Source organism: Puccinia triticina, chromosome 6A (genome assembly GCF_026914185.1).
Source record: "Puccinia triticina chromosome 6A, complete sequence".
Taxonomy (NCBI): Eukaryota; Fungi; Basidiomycota; class Pucciniomycetes; order Pucciniales; family Pucciniaceae; genus Puccinia; species Puccinia triticina.
Window position 1 is genome coordinate 5,442,004 of NC_070563.1, and position 22,110 is coordinate 5,464,113.

Sequence of the window (22,110 nt, forward strand, 5' to 3'; positions counted from 1 at the left end):
GTGCAGTTGTGGTCAATAAAAGTTTGTTCATTTCCAGAAGGGGCAAAGAAAATTTTTCTGCCATTTATTGGCTCGTTGTCAGGGTCTTTGGGAGGAGAGTGCGGCTGGGATAAATCTTTGTGATTGCTACCGCTGTCCGACATGGCTGGAATAATCACAGACTTGAAGAGGTGAAAATAGAAGCCCAGAAGGATGGATAAATCAGCCAATGCGGTAAACACAGAGGTGGAGGCGGAGTGAATGAGGTGGGGGGACAGACCTATAAGTGGCTGGGCATCCATTGTAATCAAACTGTTGAGGCGTGCAAATTTCAACCATCATCGTGAGGGGGTATGTTTTTCCGGCCGAATACAGGCTTGTAAAACAAGGCTCGTAACCTGTACGCCGGAAAACTACATATTGTGTTGGAATGTTGATATTCCAGGTGTGGTGTCACGAGGTTTGTGAAACATGCAGTGTAATATTACATAACTCTCCTGTACACAGTATGTTTACAACGTATGTATTACAATGTATGATTTACGAGGGCTGAGAAAAGTCCGAAAGCCCTGGAAAAATATGTTTTACACCATACTTCCTGTAAAATTCCAACCCATACGTTTCACAAGTCATAAGCCTTGTGAAACAAGTTTTGTAAAATTCATGAACCTGTATGAATACATCTCCATGAACCATCCATTCTACACTCTTTCATGACACAAGTCCAAGTCTCACGCAAAGATAAACCGAGTTTCATTGGTAAAATGTTTGGAATGGGTCCCAATCCTTGGACTCAAGTTCCAAGTTGTGTATTTTTTGGAACATCTTCTCATGAAGACCCCATGATGCCGGTGGGCCGGCTTACAACTCACCCAATAAAAAGATCAGCTCGCCCGGCGCTAACCACAACAAAAAAGTAGCCAGTGCCATCAATCAATCTCTTGACCAATCATGTGGCTTCCTCATTATTTACTTGTTTTTGTCTCGATTAGCCAGCTCATGATCAACACCGGCGCCATCCTTGATCGCTTCAGTACATCAAGCCTTCTTTGGCTTCCGGATGAATTTGAGCAGAGCTCCTCAAAGCGTCTGAACATCTTTCGGTCCAAGCAGAGCTCCTCAAAGTGTCTGAACATCTTTTGGTCCAAGCAGAGCGAAGATTTGGCGTCACACTTAGGTATGTTCTCACCTTGCTCAACGGGTCCAAATCTTGACCGGAGCTTCCTGTGCATCATTTAATCAATTTTCTCTCTTGAATCTCACCTCTTACGGATGTGCACGAAGACGACATTTCCTACTTCCAGAACCGCTTCAGAACTCTAGATTTCAACAAAAAGTTAAAGCTTGTGAATCAAGTGTCAACCCATCTTCTGCGCCACAAATCTATGCCTCTGGAACATCTACAGCATTGGTGCAAAGTACTGGTCGATGAAGAGGCTCCACATGAGGAATTCCAAATCACTACGGCAATTCTCTATACTTTTTATAATCTGCTACTGAAGTATCACGGCAAGGAAGAATTCACGGGGCCAATCAATTTGATGGTGAAACAAGTCGAATCAAAATTACCTGGTTGGTATACATATGATCCAAAGTTCCAATGGGCGCAGGGTATGTCTTTAATATTATTCAACTGAATTGTCTTTTCTTTTGGGATGAGATTTACGTTCTAAAATCTTATTTCGGAAAAAAACTTGAAGAACAAAGCAGAAATTTTGGGCTGATTCTGATCATGTTTTATTAAATACGGTTATCATTCAGGCACATGGGAAGAACTCCACGAACTGTTACTCCATGAACCAAGGTTGAAAAAACTAACAAAAGCAATAAATGAGCAAGACCAAGAATATATTGACACTAACTTGCACCAAATCATGCGAGATATCTTCTCAGACCCACCTCCTAAAGACATCTCTACTCAGACTAGATTGGCCTCCATAGCTGTACTCTTTCATCTGCTGCCTACGAGGGACAAGGTAGTTTCTAAACTCATTCTTTCACTCAGATGGTGCCATAAACTAGAACTCTGGCGAACCCACTACCACCCCAGCTTCTTATTTGATCATGAGAAAAAACTACTAGAAATTTTGCCACGATTAGCTCGAAAAAATCTCTTTTCCCTCATCCCTAGATCCTCATGATCAATTATCTCATTGTCTGAAACCAATTCTTTTCATAGTCTAAATTTCATATCATCATAAATTTTGATCGGCATCTGTCATGGTAGCCATAAAACCCAACATCTAGTGGTTTATCTTCTTTTATTTGCAGTATCTCATTTAGTCTGACACACAAAAAAGCACCCAGTCTGACACAAAAAAGCACCACCCCGGGCTTCACTCTTGATGGATTCCCTCGGTCGCAGGTGGGGAGAGGTGTAAGAGCGGGGGGCAGTTGGCCTGCGTTCCCCGGTCCAAGAGCACATGCCACAGCAGTCGCGGCTCAGAACCAATTATGGACTGGCAGTTCAAGCCGCAATCCAACAGACAGATCACTCCTCCAGCACCACCCACCACCCTTGTTCTGGTCATCAATAGCAACGGTGGGCCGCTACGCTAAACTATTGGCTATTTTAGCGTTGCGTAGTTCCTGACACAGTGGTGTTAGCTGTAGCTCCCACTACACTAACGGTGTGGCTAGCAGACAACTACAAATTGTACAATTCTTGTAAATTTACCTAGAACTGGCTGAAAATTGAAGTTTCTAGAGGCCTAGATAAAGATTCTCAAGGGAAATTATACTGGTGCATATTAACAGGCACACAAGTATTGCCTTGCTCCTGGAGGAAGCTTGAGGAATAATTCAAAACCTGGTCTGAGAACTCCAATGTGAACAGTCAATGCTTCAATTTGCAGACAAATCCCAGTGTGGGCAATACCTTTTGTCTTGTAGATTCATCATCTTCACATCTTTTCCACAACCATAATTTCCTGTTAAATTTCTCCTTTTCATAGCATTATTTCATCACAGGTACCTTTGTTTCCATGTGCATGGTGCAACAAAATGGTGTTGATTGCTTGTATCACATGTTCCTTCAGTAGAACCAGTTGTGAGCTAAAACTCCTGCACAGTGGACCTGCTGGATCCTGACCACTCAAAATCATTTGAACTGGGACAGCAAGATGGGCAAAAATATGTGATTAAAATCATCAAAAAAACTTGTGTCCGGGAGCTTGAAGGTTGACACAAGTGAACTACGGCCGCGTGGGAAAACTTGGATTGGCTGAGCATCCCCCTGTTTCCACAATGAGTTTTTTTTTTCTAATGTCATGTCCACCCTCACATTTGTGCAAAAATTGGGGTGGAAATTTACAAGCAGCTTGCGCATGTACCCAGAATTTATGAGCAGTGTGTGCTTTTCATCACGCTGGGAGAGTCACATCTCAATGACAACCACATTCTGGTAATCTGCTGGGATTTTGCAAGCTTTCCGGACAGTACATACTGCCTACCAATCTCAGAAAAGCTGTCAGCTGGCTACTATGTCAGAGCCACCGTGACATAATATCAAAAGCAAACATGAAATATCATTACATAAGAAAGAGACATTATTACTACCATTACTTATACTTACACATATAAAACCCGGAATATTATTCCATATTCTTAATCTAAGCCAAATTTAACCTAGGGTACCTCACTTCAAGGTACCCTTAATTGTTATTCCTTCCTTGTGTAGATTGCCTTCAAAGTTTAACAGGTGCACCACGTCCCGTGTGAATGCACCTGTATGCTTATATACATATGTACATATGCTTATAACACTCCAATAACCATGAAACTGAAGTGTTATGTTTGGTTTAGAAGATAGCCCAACTTAGGTTGAGTTAAAACCAAACCCGCGTGCTGCGCACTTGGCCCAAAGACGGCACAGAGCTCCAAAAATGAATGAAACCCCAAAAGGGCTACCTGTACATTACAGCACGCCCACCAGGGAAGTAATGACAGCAAGTCTGCCCTTCCACCGCCATGTGAAACACTACACACATTACATAATCTGTACATATGTAATGATGTCACATGGATGTAAACAGAATATTCCTGACACAGCAGAAGGACTAGTACATGCACAGTACACTAGATTGGGAAATACTGTGGCCCATTCTGGAACAAATGGCCACCTGTCTCAGCCCCTTCTGTACCACACATGTAGCAAGGTTGAACTGGGTATCAAAATACTGATTTAGTCTCCCTTGGCACACTCCCAAAGGGTTTCAAGCCTCTATGGCGCCATCAACACGGCAAAAAACCTGTTTGCAGGCGCCCACAAGTTGGCCAGTGCCCCTGAGGCTCCCCTGGGCGCCCCAGAGGGCTGCAAAAGGTATTTAAAGAGCCCTCTGTCCGCCCAAAAAGCCCTTTCATCATGCTATTACACCTACTTTGATTATTACCCGCTTCCAACACGTGCTCAACGTGAAGGATGTCTCCACTTAACCAATTGGAGGAGAATCCCTGTGTATACTGGCCACACTGTGGAGAAACCCATTAGTTGAGTTTGAATCACCAGATCTAACATGATTTGATACATATCAGATCAATATGAGTTCAGTATAAACATAAGACTGGCCCAAAATTCAGTTACAAATGAGGCAATGGTTCATATCACTTCTAGAGAGACATGACAGTCTGGCACTCTCTGGAGAGTGCAACACATTCCCCCCCTGGTGACACCAATCTGAATGGTTTTGGAACCATTTTGCCCTCCTGTACTTGTTGCTGTGGAGTGAAAAATCACACACCAATCAGACATTTTTCAGAACAGAGGGGTATTTGCGGCGGAGCAATTTATGAACTGTGTCATCCTTGTGTACCCAGCCAAAATTCAGTTCTCCTGCTCTTGTGCAAATACTCAAATTTTTGCACTTCTGATATTTTCTTTAGGGTCGGCCTAAAGGCACGCCAAAAGATTACTCAAAGCACACCATGTTTTTGGCGTGCAGGGGTGGGTACACCAAGAAAATTGGTGTGAACTGCCAAAAAATGCCAAATTATTGGCGCATCGGGACGCGTACGCCAAAAATTTTAGTGTACGGTTCCCAGCACACCAACACCAGGAAAAAACAATGATAACTTGCCTACAAGTGACATGAGAAAGTACAAAGGCCCCTTTTTACTTTGTTATGTCACTTGCAGACAAGTGATGATTGTTTTTTCCTGGTGCAATTTTGCAGGTAAAATTGGTGTGCCTGCCTCAGGATGCCAAAAATTGGGGCATAGAAAATTGGCACGCCCACCCTTTGGGCGTTCAACCAATCCGCACGCCCACCCTTTGGGCATGCAACCAATCCGCACGCTCAATAAAATGGTGTGCTCACGCTTTTTTGCCAAGAGGGAAGTTCCTCCCGGCAAGCTTGTATGTGTATAACTCGCCAAGAGGGACTCTGCTTCTGGCATGTAGAGGTAGTATATGTTGGTACACCTCACACCTGTGGATATAGCTGATCAACGGTAGAGCAACCCAGCATGCATTGGGGAGATGCGGGTTCGATTCCCCCTGTCCGCACTATTCCTTTTACTCGCTCTACATGGCAAGCTGGTATGCATATACCAGCTCGCCAAGAGGGAATCCCCTCCCGGCGAGCTGGTATCAAGAGGGGAATCTCCTCCTGGCGAGCTCCTCTCTTGGTGAGCTGGTTGTGTATACCAGCTCTCCAAGAGGGACTCTCCCCCCGGCGAGCTTGTATACCAGATTGCCAGGATGGGAGAGTTCTTGGGGGGACTCTCCTACCAAAGATTTCTCTTGGAGAGCTGGTAAAAATCCATCTGCAGGCAATCTACAAAATCGCCTGGAAGGACACCCTTCCTTTGGGCTGGCTCGCCGGGAGGAATAGAGTTCTTGGGGGGACTCTCGTACCAAAGATTTCTCTTGGAGAGCTGGTAAAAATCCATCTGCAGGCAATCTACAAAATCGCCTGGAAGGACACCCTTCCTTTGTGCTGGCTCGCCGGGAGGAATATGTAACTCTTGGCAATCTAGAACTTTGACCTGCCCAACCTCTCCAGCTCGCCAAGAGCTCTCCAGGCAAGGAAAAATTACCTCCATCTCACTGAGAGATCTTGGCCAGCTGGAATTTTACCGGAGCACCAGCATTGGCGTGCTAAGCCTGGGGACGCCAAAAATGTTGGCATGCCCAGCTTGTATAAACCAACATTTTTTGGGGGATTGGTGTCAATGGTCTCGTACACCTGCAGACTTGGCGTATGGGAGTTCTCACACCATTATTTTTGGCGTAGTTGAGCTACACACCATTCAAATATGGCATGCCCGCTGTTATGAATGAGAAGTGGGCTGTGATCTTTGGAAGGGCTGGATATTTAGTGGGTGTTCAGCAAGATCTGGGTAGGTTGAGTTGTTTGGAAGATTGTTTGGGTCATGAACACATACATAGTTGGTGCATCCTGTGAGGCATAAAAGTAAAAAAAAAAAAAAAATGAAAATTTCAAATTCAACCCCCGCCCCCCCCCCCCCCCCCCCTCAAAGCATGCTTTTTGGGAGACACTGTATCTGTTTCTGCCTGCTAGGTTCAAAAAGCAGAGGAAAGGGGCCATTTCTGTGAGCCATGTGGGTGATTTTGGCTTGTGTTCTGGCTCTAATCATACAATAAAGATGTATCAAATACATTTTTATGTTTTTCTGTAACAAGTTAGGGTTTACAGATGTGTATGGTTGGTCCTGGTGGATATACAATTTTGTTTCCTTTGTTTTGATGGGGAATGCCATGTTGATATTTATTTCAATTTATCACCAGTTAAATGAAAACCTGTCTTGGTTTGCATAATATTATTTCTTGCACTTTCAGCAGGTCATATTTTTCCACATCTCCACTCTCTACAGAATAAAATTGACAGTAAAATCATCAGTTTATTTCAATTCCTTCTGATTATCATTTGGTGTATTAAATTATCAACTGCCCCAAGTGCCATCCACATAGGCAAAAATTGGAATTTTTCATTAAATGGATTCAAGAAGAATCCTGGTTGTCCAAGTGGTGAATATCACTATTTATTCAAAAATTAGATACTTAGAGTTTTACATGCATACTGATTAAATCTTTAAGCATTATGATCAAAGCACTTAAAAGAGAACACAGAAATAAATTACCAAATTTACTTTCCCTAAACTGTTTATCAGGCAGAAATAACATCCTACTTGGGGATCTTACATCTGATGCAAGAGGTCAGTTCTTCCCTCAGATAATAAAAGGGATCTTATTTTTCACTTGGTCTGATGATATCAAATTTTTGAGGGCATAGATTTAAGGAATAGTTGGGACCAAAACCAAGGTAAGCTTCTTTTGTTCATTTTCTTGAAGTCCTCAGGATTTTTTGCTGTATAGTTGATTCACAATGTTATTGATTCACAGATAAGGTTAAATTACTTCATAATAATTCAAAGCAGGTAGATAGATGCCAAAAAGAACTTGAAAGGCAGTTTCAATGGCTTTTGAAGAAGAAGAGGACAAATGATTTTGATTATGTAGAACTGGCTGAGATAATGAAACTATTTGAAGAATCAAAAAAATAAATCAAAATGCTCAAAACATTGAAGTTGTTTCAGCTGGGATCTTCTGATAGAAGCAGAAACATGTTGGATGTAATCTACGGGCCATGCAAGGACTCAAAAAACCCCTCAGATGAAATCCCAAGTTTCACATATCATTGAGGACTAGAGTCCAAGGCGGCTGCGCCGCTGCACTTTCAAGGGCATCAGTTTGAGTACCCCCTGTAGCCCCACCCAAGTGCCCTTTAGCCTTGGCCAGATGAGCTTCCAGCCCCCAATTTTGAATGTTGCACCAAGTCACAATATGATGTGGATTGTTGTGATATCTGATCAAGTTTTGGCAGGCCTGATCAGATGTCACATACAATGTCAGGGAAGAAAACTCTTACATTGCCTCAATTAAATTGGCACCAAACAAGGCCTGTAGAAACAATATTGAAAGTACATATTCTACACAAATTGTCTTGGCAAAGGTATTCCAATGGTATTGCTGACACCCTGAATTTGATGGTGGAAGTTTCTGACACCACCAATACAAAGGTATACATTTCTTGGTGACTTCATCATTATGAAGCCAATTATGGAAATTAATCTCTGTCCCATAAAAATAGTAAAAGGAAAAGAGAACAGAGTTTTTGTCAATTGCCTACTCCATCTTCTAGAAATAAGGCTGGAAGTGTAGGTTTATGTACATATATCTATGTGTATAACTGTATGTCCATGTCAAGCATGTAGTTACAACAGAAAGCTAGACAGAGTAGGCCAATAATCTACTCGTGCCAAGGATTCGGGTGGTCAACACTGTAGACTTAGTCAGTTTGATAAGATTGCTGCTGTTCCAATGACCGGCTGTGTTGCCCAAAGAACCCAATCAACCGGCCGGCCGGCGACTTCTTCGGGCGCTCGGCGGACGACCCACTGGAGGAGAGAATTTCCTAAACAGGCAGGATGTTTGAAGGCGTCTTCTGCTGGTCCTCTTAGGCAGGCATACTTGTGGTGTGGATGGAAAGCAGCGCGGGCTGGTTTAGCGCGGCGGGATTCCAGTGTCAAGGAAGAGTAAGATCATTTATCCAGCTGCTAATGAGGCTGGGGGACATTTGAGGAGACCGACTGACCACCTGAGGATGTGCATCTTTTTGGAGCCAGTCAGATAACACTGGCTTTGTCAAGCTGAAGGCCTTTGGGTCAGGGTGATCTTGCGGTAGCTGCTGCTTATTTCACGAATCAAATACATACCAAGAGTCGGTCCCCGTTTTCTGCGAAAGCGGTCCGGCGGTGGTGCGCGGCATGCTGATGGGTTTCTGCAGGAGCAAGATGGGATTGGCAGCGATCAAGGAAGAATCAGCAGACAGTTTCTTCCCGGTGACCAACACAGGGCCGGCGGAGGTAGAGACGATTGTACCGGGCCCATTACTCCGCATGTTATTAAGATTTTTGGGGGGACGCCAGGTCCTTGAACGCCGCCAATGACAAGCTGACCATTTCCCAGTCGCAACAAAGCATGAGTGTAAGAGCCAAAGGCGCGAAAGATAGGAGAAATTCAACGTTAGATTTGTCCGAGGGTTCTCGCGAGGATGGCAAAAGCGAGGGTGCTCGGCGAGCCAGATGCGTTGATCCGCGGTCATCGGCTCCAGTTGTCCCGGTGTGTATTCAACAGCATCAGCGCGAGGAGGAGGAGCGCAACGGCCAGTTTCATGACCGCTAAATACAGAGGTCACACAAAAAAATGAAAATCAGTTCCTTGATTTAAATAAATAAATTAAGCGGGAAGTGTGCGTACTGCATGGCCTGGATCTAGCAAGCAATAATCTCCTGAACCCGCCCAAAGTGATCTCAGGCATCGAGGGCAACAGGACGGCATGAACCCAGCGGCGGCTTCGAGTGCAAAGACTGCGGCGACAGTAGTGCTGGATGCCTTGAGGATCTCCGAATTGGCGAGCTGGTTCTTGAGTCGTGAGTTGAGAAGATTGATGATTTCCGCCGACTGTGTATGTTGTTTCAGATGGTGAGTGTGAGTGCTGTGGTCAGAGATGGTAGGGATATTGCTGAACTGAACAGTATTCCATGAGGAGGGATGGCCATGCGCTCAAGGACAAAGCAGATCTGGTCGGGCGGGAATCCCGAGTCGCACGCCCATCAGGGCTTGCATGGTTCCTGGTGGGTCGGGGTTTGGGCGCAGGCAAGCAATTGCCGTGGTGGATGGGGGCCCGGTGTTTGGCGGTGTTGTTGTGTAGGGTCTGTGTGGTGGTGGGAACGTGGCTTGTGTTGTGCTGGCGCTGATAATGATGTCGTTGTTACCATGGTTAGTTGGGGAGGCGTTGTGGCGGTTGGTAAGGACGCGGTCTTGTCAATAGGAACCGCGGTGAGGTGGGAGGGTTCCCGTGGCTGGAGTGTGGGGGAGGTAGTAAGCCTTGGGTGGTGTCCAGGGGGGGCGGGATTTGCTATAAGAAGAGGGTGGTGGTGAGTGGTATTTCCTCAGGCAACTCGAAGGCTGTAATTCCAGCTCAAGAGTCACCTCACCCCTGTCCGCTGTAGCAATTGCGCAGTCTGGCGGGGCATATTCAGGGAACCCCCTGTGCTTTTGGGCTGGGGGTCCTCCTCCCAACGCTTTTTAACCCTGCTAGACAGGGATGGGCGTTGGGCCACGGTGCGTCAGCTTGCTGCGCTGGGTGGCAGGGTGCGGGTTTTTTTGGGGCTTGTGTGCGCATTTTGTATGTATGTAATTGGTTAATTTTTTGCGTTTTTTTTGTACTTTGTTTGTTCAGGTGGCCTGTGCGGCCTTGGTCTTCCATGTTTTGTAGGAGGGAAAGCCTCTGACTTTTTTTTTGTATTTTGGCAGGTTGTAGGGGAAACCCTTGAATTTTTTTTCTACAAACCTGAGACTTTTATATACTTGGATATTCAGATATACATATTAGAAAACCTATATTCCCTGTCAATCTTTGAAGCAGTTGATAAGATCTTCCCCATATATGGGGAAGATATACCATGCTTTTAGAAGATGTTATCCTAAATAAAAGGTTCAATAATAATGTAGCCTGGGAGTATAAGGGTCAGATATGGTTTTTTTTGCTTAGGAATGTATTATGGTGTTCAAAGTTGGTTTGCATAATTTTATGCATGCATAAATCATAAAATCATACGGACTTACTTCGCGCACTGCAAAAAACTCTTTGCGCACTGCACAGTGCGCGCAGTCCCAAACACTTCGCGCACTGCGGGTGAAATACACAACTTTTTCAAGATTGTTTTTGCCCAATCAATAGAACACCTTTTAATTGGCCTCTCTGAATTTTTTGGGATTTTTTTGAAGCATTCTTTCGTGTTAACAAAATCATGAAAAAGTAGAACAAATGTAGGATGAGGGGGCCTTAAAAACAAGGTTCCCATTGCCCAACAATTCCAAATATTTTATTGAGTAATTAAAGATATGAGAACAGCTCTTTTGGAAATTTTTAGCTAATTTTTGGAAGGATAAGGGTCTGACAAATGAGGATATTTTAGAGGCAATGTGCTATCATGTGGTGAAATTTCCTCATTTTGCATACCCTTATTTTTGCACAAAGTGGCTCAAAAGTATCAAAGTAGCTGTTCTTATATATTTCATTACTCAATAAATGATTTGGAATTTTTGGGCTATAGGAACCTTGTTTTTTAGGCCCCCACATCCTGCCTTTGTTCTGGTTTTTTATGATTTTTTTTAACGTGGAAGAATGCTTCAAAAAACTCCCAAAAAATTCAGAGAGACCAATTAAAAGGCGTTCTATTGATTGGTCAAAAAAATCTTGAAAAAGTTGTGTATTTCACCCGCAGTGCGCGAAGTGTTTGGGACTGCGCGCACTGTGCAGTGCGCGAAGAGTTTTTTGCAGTGCGCGAAGTAAGTCCGAAATCATAAAAATACGGACCTGCTTCGCGCAGCAGCGGAAAACTCTTCGCGCACAGAATTGACCGTCCCCCGACGTCGAGCCCGCTGTGCGCGCAAGCCAAAAAATACTTTGCGCACAGTGACTTCCCCCGAAAGAAGGAGGTGATTTTTCCGGATTTTTTTTTGATTGATCAAAAGAGGGGGTCTTACTTGCCCCCTCCAAAAAATATTGGATTTTTTGAAGGTGTCCTTGTGATGCAAAAAAAAAATCATAATATTAATGCAAAAAAAGGCACCCGCTACCCCGATAGCCCACCCCGGGGCCTTTGTACCTGCTCAAACTTAAGCGGTCGGGTACCCAGCCCCTCGAAAACAAAGTTCGAGGGGCAGCAGCTCCGGGCCCCCCCAGCCGCCGTGCCGATGGCCGGCACAGGCCATCGAGCGGAGTTGCACACTCCCCCGATGACCGGCCAGCACATGCGTGCATGTGGCACAAATTACCGGTCATTGAGGGGATTATGTACTCCTCTCGATGGCCAATCTATCCCGGTCATCGAGTGGAGCACATACTTCCCTCGATGACCAGGTCCGTTCCGGTCATCAAGGGGAGTACATACTTCCCTCGATGACCGGGTCCGTTCCGGTCATCGAGGGGAGTGTTCACTCCTCTCAATGACCGGAGCAATCTGGTCATTGAGGGGAGTATGTACTCCTCTCGATGACCGGGTCCATGCCGGTCATCGAGAGGAGTACATCCTTCCCCCAATGACCGGGTCCGTTCCGGTCATCGAGAGGAATGTTCACTCCTCTCGACGACCGGAGCGTGGTGACCTGGTTGCTCCGGTTGGCGAGAGGAGTGAACACTCCCCTCGATGACCGGAACGGACTCGGTCATTGAGGGAAGGATGATGTACTCCTCTGGAGAGGAGTACACTCCCCTCGGTGACCGATTACTCCGGTCGTCGAGGAGAGTGAACATTCCTCTCGATGACCGGAACGGACCCGGTCATCGAGGGAAGGATGTACTCCTCTCGATGACCGGCATGGACCCGGTCATCGAGAGGAGTACATACTCCCCCGATGACCAGATTGCTCCGTTCATCGAGAGGAGTGAACACTCCCCTCGATGACCGGAACGGACCCGGTCATCAAGGGAAGTATGTACTCCACTCGATGACCGGGACAGAGTGGCCATCGAGAGGAGTACACAATCCCCTCGATGACCGGTAAATAGTGCTAGATGCACACATGTGTGCTGGCCGGCCGGTTATTGGGGGAGTGTGCAACTCCGCTCGATGGCCTGTGCCGGCCATCGGCACGGCGGCTGGGGGATAGCCGCGCCCGGAGCTGCTGCCCCTCGAACTTTGTTTTCGAGGGGCTGGGTACCCGACCGCTTAAGTCTTAGCAGGTGAAAAGTCCCCGGGGTGGGCTATCGGGGTAGCGGGTGCCTTTTTTTTGGATATTAATTATGTTTTTTTTTTACATGACAAGGACACCTCCAAAAAATCCAATATTTTTTGGAGAGGGCAGTTAAGACCCCCTCTTTTGATTAATCAAAAAAAAATTGAGAAAAATCCCCTCCTTCTTTCGGGGGAAGTCGCTGTGCGTGAAGTATTTTTCGGCTTGCGCGCACAGCGGGCTTGACGTCGGGGGACAGTCGATTCTGTGCGCGAAGAGTTTTTTGCTGCTGCGCGAAGTAGGTCCGTAAAAATATTTTGGTGAGGAAATTTTGTATTACATAATCAGACAGTCATATCCCCTGCAAAAAAGATTTTATAATTTTATGATTTATGCATGCATAAAATTATGCAAACCAACTTTGAACACCATAGATTTATCAGTGAAAATCCTCAAACTTGGTTTACTTGAGCACCAATCATAAACAAGTAAGCCATAAATCCATAGATATGATCCGGTGGGAAAAATTTATCTAGATTACAGATTTGTATTGGCAAGATCCCCTGCAAGGAAATTTTTACAGTTTTACAATTTATGCATCCAAAATTCTCTTTAGATCCTTATTTATTCAGCCTAATTGCAATTCAAAGATTTACAATGTGCTGTCAAGATGATTGGCTTGGAAAACTCAGTACTCCAAAAGACACACTTGGAGTGCTGTGATAGTGTACTCCAAAACTCAGCAGTGCCTTACAGTCAAGCACTCCATGGGCTTTGGATTGATGTTCCCGCTAGAAGCCTGCTCATCAGTTGCCAACACTACGGCATCTGTGGTCAAAAAAAGAAGAGAAGAAGGCTGCTGCAACACTCACATTGAAGGTGCAGTGTCCCAATCTTCCATGACTTGCTTGTTGTTGTTTTTTTTTTTTTTGATGGGGAAGTGCAAGGCCTTATCCCAACGGGTTTTATCATTGGACATTGGAGTGAATGAGATGCCCCAAACAAGGATTTTCTGGTGCAGATATCCAGCTCTATGATAGAGATAGCCCCGTGGGACCCGGGTACCCTTGCAGGACCAGGGTACCGGGTCTTTTTTTCTGAAAAACAGACACCTGGTACCGCACCTGGTACCGCCTGACAGGGTACCAGCGGTGCCTTATGGGGGTACCAGGGGTACCTCCCAGCTTTTTCTAGTAGTAAAATAATTTATTTTCCAAACTTCAGGCACATAGCATTTTTTACAAAACTATTGAAGATCACTTGTCATCATCCACAACAATGACCTTTCTTTTACCTTTTCGCTTTGTCTTGTCTTCTAATATGCGCCCTTCTTTCCACTTCATCAAAGTGCCAGGTTTGATCTTGTTGTTCTTTGAGTAGAAGGCAACTGTCATCCCCCTGGTCAGCGACCAATGCCCAAGTCTATGCCGCTTTGATGTGACATAATCTCGCCCAAAGCTAAATGAGCGCTCTACGTCAACGGAAGTTCCTGGAAAGTTTAATCATATGTATGTGCATACATACAATGTCTGAACTCCTTGGAAAAGCTGTGTGGTGGACAGATGGGTACACGCATGGGGGTCAAGTTTTTCTTGCGCATGGTGCGCGCCGGCGGCCCTCATTAGGTCCCGCAACTCAATGAAATATGATTAGGTAATATGATTAGGTCCCACGACTCAATGAAACTTTGATTGGGTCCCGCAACTCAATGAGAGTTATGGCGCAGTCCCCAGCCCTCAAGACTTTCTCAGGTCCGATAGCGCGGCGTGGCGCGCATCCTCAAGGCGTTTCAGGATTTCTTCCTCTTTCTATTCTCTTCTATGTATAGAGTCTATGAGGCCCAACTCTCAAGAGATGTGGTGAGGGTGAAGGAGGAAGGGAAAAGTACCATGTGTGGAACTGCAGGATCAAAGCAGATGAGCACAGTCTTGACTCTTCCTGAGTTGATTCAGAAATCTAGCAAAGAAGTCAGTAGCTTGGCTCCACAGGCTAGACAATGTAAATGGTTTGAAACATCCACTGTCTTTCTGTTGGTAGTTTGATTGGGACAAGCCTCAAAGGCCTTAGGGACAGTTCTGGAACCAACACAGGAGATTAGAACTTGCTCAGAGAGAATGAGCAGTTCTCTACTGAGCCGGGACTAAGCACATGGGCAAGCTACACCCCGTATGTCTCGGTCAGGTGTTTCAGTCATCACGTGCTCCACTCCACTCTCACTACATATCTCTCTCCAGCTTTTCAAAGAAAAAGGGCAAGAGGATGGAGGTGAAAGCAAAGAGATATAGAGAGAAAATGGAAGATAGGAGGCATGTCTGTGTGAATCACTGTATATTTAGATATGAAACAAATGTGGAGAAGATGAATGGGTTATCTATACAATCGTGAACATGATGATCAAGATCTATAAACAAAGCAGAGAAAGAGAAAGAACAAAACAAAACAAAACAAAGTGTGCTTTTGTAGAATGCAGAGACAGAGTGGAGGATGATCAATGGTGGTGGGCGCCGACGAGCTGGGTGAGCGACCAGGGGAAACACATGCCGGAGACCATGAGGGCGCAAGTGAGCAAGGGGCCGACGGAGACGTTTCTGGGAGGAGACGGGTGGGGATGGATGTCGTCGTGGGGACGCGAGGAGGGATGGGCGGGGGGTTTTGGGCAGCAGGGGTCGACGGGGTTGGAGGAGGTGTTTTGGAGGGCATGGGTGGCGACGAAGAGGAAGGTGCCTGCGGAGAAGAGCAGGGTGACGCCGATCCACCATTGGGACAGGTCTCGTCCGGCGGTCGTGCCCGGTGGTGGTGTTGAGGGCGGTGCGGCGAGACGGTGGACGAGGGTGAGGGCGGCCCAGGTGGTCATAGCGCCGACCGGGGCGGCCAGACTGAAGGCCGCGAGGATCTTGCGGACCGCCGATGGAGCCAGTCCCTCGGCTAACAGAACCATCACCATGCCGAAGGCCGCGGGCGCCTTGTGGACCATGATCGCCAGGAAGATGATCAGCGCTAGCGACAGCCCTTTCCCCGTCCCGCCCGCGCCGTCCGTCGTCGCTTGGCTCGACGACGCCCCCAGCGCAATCCCGTCCGCCACCGAATGGGTCAGCAGCCCGATGACGGTCGCGAACGAGTGCGTTTGTAAGGCCTTCTTCGCCGGCTTCCGGCGCCCGCTCTCCGGCGCCCCGCGTTCGGCCGAGCTCAGCCCATCGCCATCCTCCCCCTCATTCTCCTCCTCCTCGTCGTCGTCTCCTTCGTGTTCTTCGGGTGGATCCGACGGCCCAGACAGCTCGTGACCTGTGTATCGTCGCAAAGAGAGCACGAGATTAGGGCCCCTCTGTGTCGTGCCCTGCGCAAGCCTGTCTTGTGTCTCTGACTCAACTAGACCGTGATCTTCAGTCCTTCCCTCCGCGGAAAGCAGCCCGGTGGTCTGCGACGCCGAGCCCGCCGAGCACGCCAGCTTGGCCGCCCGTGCGCTGCTCCCGCCGCTCGAGCCCCGTCGCGGGCCTGCAGGCGGGGTCGAAGGCGACAGGTCGGCGTGGGTCTTGGCGAACGAGAGCGGGATCCGGGTGAGTTGGTCGATCAAGAACCTGGAAGAAAGCGGATGAGTTCGGCGGGACGAGGCAGAAGCAGAGAGAGGGGGGGAAGTACATGAGCATGAACCCGCCCATGAGCGCCAGTCCGATAGTCGAATGGTGATGGTGGGTGGGCGAAGGATCAGGCACGGCTTCGGCGGGTGTCAAAGCCGGAGGGGGAGCGGCGGAGACAGCCGAGTTGTAGATGGTGTCGATGCCCTCGGGGATGACGATGGTGAGCGCGGCGCCGATAAGCAGGCCGACGCTGAAGATCGACAGCTGGTGGAACCGGACGGGGGAGAGCGTGGTGGACAGACTGAGCGGCAGACTGCCGAGGAAGAACGCTGCGAAAACCACGTGTCAGTGTGGCTTCTCGCGCGCGGCAGGGAGCTGGGGGGGTACTCAACTGGTGATGGCCATGACGGTGACGAGGATGAAGAGCTGGAGGAAGGCCATCGTTGGCGGTCGTGGGGCGGGTCAGGTGGGGTTGTTGGTGGGAGAGTTTTCTGGGAAAAGATGGCGAGGGTGTGTAACCGGTGAGGTGCAACCCCCGGGGGAGAACTCAGCCAGCTCCCCAACAAGGGTCCACCACCACCAGGGCTCAGCTACACTCTCATCAACTATACATGGCAGGTACAACCAACCCCCGAAAAAAACACTCTGTATACTCAGAGGGACTCTATTAGATTCTAGCATTTACATAACAGAAGCATTCTGGAAAATGCAAACGGACAGTTTTGAAGTGCTGACAGCTCTAAGGAAGTCTAACGCGCAGATGAGCATGAGACAGTCGGATGGAGAGGCAGAGAGAGGGGGGGGATTTCAAGAAGCGCTAAGTGCTAGAACGCAGGGTGCTCGAAGGGGGGCACGAAAGGGGGCCCGGGATGGGGATGATGGTGGTGGAGGTTGTACGGATAGTGGGGATGGGGCGGGGCGGGGGGAGGATGGTAGCTGGGATAGGGGGAAGGATGGGGGCCGAGCGGGTTGAAGAACGGCTGGGGATAGGGCGTGGCCGGGGCGTAGGGCTGGCCGTAGGCGGGATTGTAGGCGGGCGGATGGGCGTATGCGGGCGCGACGATCTCGCCGGGCCCGGGAGGCGGCGGGCCGAGGGCTGCGGGCAGAGGGAGGGGATGGCCGGGGCGGCGGGGAGGCCAGGATCTCCGCGGGCCCCACCGCATCAGCATCGGGCCGCCCGGCGCGTGCATCCACCCGCCCGGCTGTCCGGCCCCGTCGGCGTCCATCGGCGGCCCGCTCCCGCCCTCGCCGTCGCCCCACTCGCCTGCGCCCTTCATCATCTTCTCCATCCGCCCCTCCCCCCCGGCTCCCCTACAAAAACACATTCGTTCATGTCAGGCTTTCCGCCCCAGGCCGCACAGATCCGCAGAGAGGAACACGCAACTTGTTCTTGCGCTTCTTCTTCCCCTTGCGCCGCGAATACGCCGCCGAGACGACGCTGGCCGACGACGCGTCGGGCGGCTGCACGAGCCGTCTGTGCGAGGAAGGGCGAGGGCAAGAGAGTCATTAATCGGCCGGAAAACGGTTTCCTGTGGTCGGAAAAAAAGGACTGAACTTTGTGTGCGGGTTGGTTTCCGGGGGAGGCCGGGCGGGCGGGGGGAGCGTCTCGAACAGCGGAGGCGGGGTCGTCGTCGGTGTCGTACTTGGGGGATCGGCGGTGGGGGGCCGGAGCTGCCGGCCGATCAGGTGCGGAGTGCGGAGCGTTTTGAGGGCAGGAGCGGGCGGGTTGGGGGGGTGTTCGAGGATGATGATGAGGTCGTCCGAGTCTGGCTGGTCGTCCTCCTCGGCTCGGCGCGCTCGTTGCTGGCCCTCCCCATCTCTTCCCTGCTCTTCTTCCAGCTGGTGCTGGGCCTCGGTCTCGGTCTGGCTCTGGCTCTGGCTCGGGTCGGAGGGCAGGCTGTCGAGGCGGAGCGCGGCCAGGAAGGGCGGCGTGGGCGGGCGGACGGGCGTGTGGGCGAGCTTGGCGAGGTCTCGGTGGAGGACCAGGTCGAGCTTGAGCAGGACCCGGGAGAGGATGAGGTCCAGCCGGCGGTGGATCGCTGCGCCGGTCGGTGGTCGGTTTGCCGCCGCCATCTCCGCTCGACTCGCCTTCCTTCGACTTGGCTCGGCTTGGTCTTGCTTCAGTTGGTTTCGGATTGACTTTCCAGCGAATGATCTGCCAAAACACTGCTTATCCACTTCCCACTAACTTAACCCACGCCTCCCAGCTACACACACTCCCCTCCAGACATCCTCATCGGACTGCTGACGTAGCCGAGCCCCTCTGCACGGCCACATGTGAATAGCACTAGCCAAAATAAAGCAAATAGGGGGGCTCATGTGAGGCAGATTTCGCATATTGGAGGACTTCCCGTCGAGTCTGGGAGCCTCCCAGATCTCAATTTACAAACCCAAATTCTTAATTTTTGACCAAAAGGAAAATGTTTTCCTAACCCTAGAGTTCATTAACTTCATGTGCACTGGTTGAGTTTTTGATAGCTGTCTTAATTTAGGATTTAGAGGGGCATCTAGAGCTCTCTAAACAACGACGGGAAGTCATCCATTGTGGTTGAACCTTCAAGGACTGCTCATGCAGCTTGATGCTTGAAATATGTAGCAGCTGGCCTTGCCTCAGCAAGGCAAACCAGCACTGGGCCTAGGTAGATTTGCCCACCTGGGCAGATGAGAGAACTCGGCAAGTTCTCAGCAAAACCTTTGTGGATGAGACATCTCATGAAGGGTGTACTTGTGCTAGATTTTTTTCAAGTTGATGCAGGTACCATTATAAAGCAGTCAAACCATCCTTTGGCAGAATGAGCCCCCCTCATAAACCTATGGAAGAAACAAACATCAAAAACAAAGTCCCAGTGCCAAGGGGTTGCAAGAATGCATCCCCAAGAAAGTTCTGCTGCTTCCAGGACAGTGGAGTGTGTCACTTTCAGGCAGATACAGTCCCACCAACATCTAGCTTACTAAACCCAAGTATCTTGCCTTGGAGGGTTGACCCACAGCAAAGCGCCCACCGGGAGGAAAAGGTGGTGCCGGAGTGATGTCAAAAGCCTAGTATGTGAGCTTTGAAAATTCTCAGGTCTGCATGGGAAGTGATTGGAGGACTTCCCTTTGGTTTAAAATACCAGCTAGATCTAGCTAAACTCTATTTTTGATTTCTATTTTCTATTTTCAAAGGGGAGAAAAAGCAGTTTCTATGCTAAGAAATAGAAAATAGGAAATGGCCTGCTTTCTAACTTGGCAGGAAGTCCTCCAATAAGCAGTTAGCACTGTCTTCTGATCATAGATGGGTTTGTGTTCCTTGTGATTTATTTTAGGGGCATTCAAATTTACACTTCACAGAATCAAACCAAGAAATAGGAGATAGGAAATGGCCTGCTTTCTAAATTAGAGGGAAGTCCTCCATTGAGCAGTTATCACTGTCTTTTGATCATAGATGGGTTTTTGTTCTTTGTGATGTATTTTAGGGGCACTAGTAGGGGCATCCAAATTTACACTTCACAGAATCAAAAATGCATAAAACTTGCATGCATAGTTTTTTTTAGGCAGAATTAGCTGGTTTGTCTGCCAAAATAGATTATGCAGATTGATATGATTCAATGCAGCTCACTGGCAAGCTACAATGTTGAGTCTGATACACCAGTCTATCAGCAATAGCAGCATGCAGAATAGCTGGATACTACACAAACTAATGTGATTTTCCAATTAGCTGTTGGTGGTATTAAGCTAAAAGTAACCACACCAACTACCCTGTTTTATGCCACTTATTAGTTGGTTTTTCTGCTAGAACATAAGTGGTATAATTACTAACACTATGGCAGAAGCAGAAAAACACCACTAGGGCCTGCTAGCACAAGGTGGCCATAATTTATTGTGGCAGAATTGGACCTTTAGCTTAGCTGCCCACTGTTGAGCTCAAATTTGAATATTCTTATTGTGATGCATGTAGAAAATAACAATGTGGACCCATTGCTAGGTACCCAGCACTGCCCTGCACCTTCTGGGAGGTGCCTCCTGCAGTGCTGGGTGCCTATTTTTTTTTGGAAACAGTGTTGTGGTAGCTGGGTACCACCTCTAAGTACCAATTGACTTCCCCCAGCCAGGGGGCGGGTATCCCTGGTCCTTGGTGCGCTTTGAACCCTCCTTGATAACCAAAACCAACAGGTCATCAAGGAAAGTGAGAATCCTTGATGACCTGGACAGAAAATTACCATCAAGAGGAGTTGGTACCTAGGCCTGAGTCTAACTGTTTATTTTCTAGATCTGTTTGAAATTCATAAAAATTGGCTCCAGATCTCTACTGCACAGCTATCACCATCACACACTAATCCATTAGGGGCACAATAAGAATTCTCATTTCACCCTGCACAAACTTTTGTAGCTCACAGGGGACTTACAACTTGCTAAATTTAGCCTAAAATTCAAGAAAGAAATCATCCCAAGAAACCTCATAGTGATACTCGCAAGCTCCCACAATCATTTCTGGGTCCAGTCAAAACTGTGAAACGGCATACCCCTCCGTGGAAGCCCTTTGCTATGCAGTTTCACAGGTTATGCCCTTATGGAAAAACCTGTCCACCAGGGGATATTTTGACACACGCTCCAGAGAGTGACATACTGTACCCTTTTTTGGTAACTGTGCCGGATGCCTTTGACAAAATTAGTGTAAGAATTAATGATACATTCTGGAACTAATCCACAAATGATCTGAAACTGATCCTGGATTCATACATAAATCATGCAGAAGTCATGCAGAAGTCAACTGGAATGCAACTGGAACACAGTTGAAACCACTAAGACACAATGGCCACAATCAAATCATAATTCAATTTGAACTGTTTGTTAATTGTGATGAATTCTTGGGGTTCAATTCATATTGTTTACATGCACATGAAGGTGGTCATTGTTTTCACTTTGCTACAGTAGCCCTCATGTGCGCACGTAAAAGGTTGTCAAAAATTGCAGGTTGGGCCTCCCGCAGATCAAAAACATGTACACCCCTGTTAGAATGATGTGAAAGGCCCATCTTAATTGGCATATTTCCCTAAAGAAGGCCGGTATCATCTAGAATTGAGCCAAAAAAGGATGAAATTAGGGTGAAAATATGAGTCAAGTCAAGCTTGGAGGTGCATGCTACCAGATTTCAGCTAGACATCCTGGCTTCTCAACAGATATAAGCTTGTGAGTTGTTTTTGTGTTTGTTTGTTTTCAAATGTCTCCATGCACATGCATGTGAGCTGTTTTCCACTTTGTCCATGTCACCTTCGTGTACGCGCGTACATTGGGGTGACAGATCACTGGAGGGGCCTTTCACAGCTCCATTGCAAGTACAAACTGGTCAGAAATCCATTAAAGCCCCCGCGAGCCAAATTTACCTTGTGTGAAACCCCTTGCACATACAGAAATTGATCAACAGAAATTTGCCATAAATGATTAATTGTTGGGCATTGATTGACTACCATTTCATTACAGGTTGTGATTAAGTTATCCTTAGAAAATTAAAGGGTCCTACACAACATTGCACAAGGTCCTGTGGCAATTCTGCATCACTTCTGACATACTTCCCATTGACTTCTGAAGAATTTATCAATCATCTACTAATCCACATCTGACTCACATCCAACCCAGAACAACATGAAATCAGACTCTGAACTTTCTGGAGAGTGCGTCAAAGTCTCCCCTGGTGTGTCTAAGGGCAGACTAGTGAAAATTATGTGGTTTGACAGGTTTTGGTTGGATTATCAATTTTTTGAGTTTCCAAATGTATAGAGCAAATATTTCAAAAGGAATCATTCATTGTAACAT

The 22,110-nt window shown here is 47.7% G+C and overlaps 3 protein-coding genes across 3 annotated transcripts; all 3 read right to left on the bottom strand.

Annotated features, from left to right (window-relative positions):
- Positions 1 to 9,171: 9,171 nt before the first annotated feature.
- Positions 9,172 to 9,780, bottom strand: PtA15_6A614 (uncharacterized protein; the record flags this gene model as incomplete). The annotated part of the gene is made up of 4 exons (XM_053170338.1): positions 9,172 to 9,180; positions 9,260 to 9,463; positions 9,531 to 9,716; positions 9,778 to 9,780. 4 exons carry the CDS (start codon positions 9,778 to 9,780, stop codon positions 9,172 to 9,174), a joined length of 402 nt encoding a protein of 133 aa, XP_053021539.1.
- Positions 9,781 to 15,230: 5,450 nt separating this feature from the next.
- On the bottom strand, positions 15,231 to 16,758 carry PtA15_6A615 (uncharacterized protein; the record flags this gene model as incomplete). The annotated part of the gene is made up of 4 exons (XM_053170339.1): positions 15,231 to 15,878; positions 16,110 to 16,317; positions 16,379 to 16,646; positions 16,710 to 16,758. The coding sequence occupies 4 exons, from the start codon at positions 16,756 to 16,758 to the stop codon at positions 15,231 to 15,233; spliced, it is 1,173 nt and encodes a 390-aa protein (XP_053021540.1).
- An 888-nt stretch (positions 16,759 to 17,646) lies between these two features.
- Positions 17,647 to 18,390, bottom strand: PtA15_6A616 (uncharacterized protein; the record flags this gene model as incomplete). Its single annotated transcript, XM_053170340.1, has 3 exons — positions 17,647 to 17,791; positions 17,873 to 18,099; positions 18,301 to 18,390. The coding sequence occupies 3 exons, from the start codon at positions 18,388 to 18,390 to the stop codon at positions 17,647 to 17,649; spliced, it is 462 nt and encodes a 153-aa protein (XP_053021541.1).
- Positions 18,391 to 22,110: the final 3,720 nt, after the last annotated feature.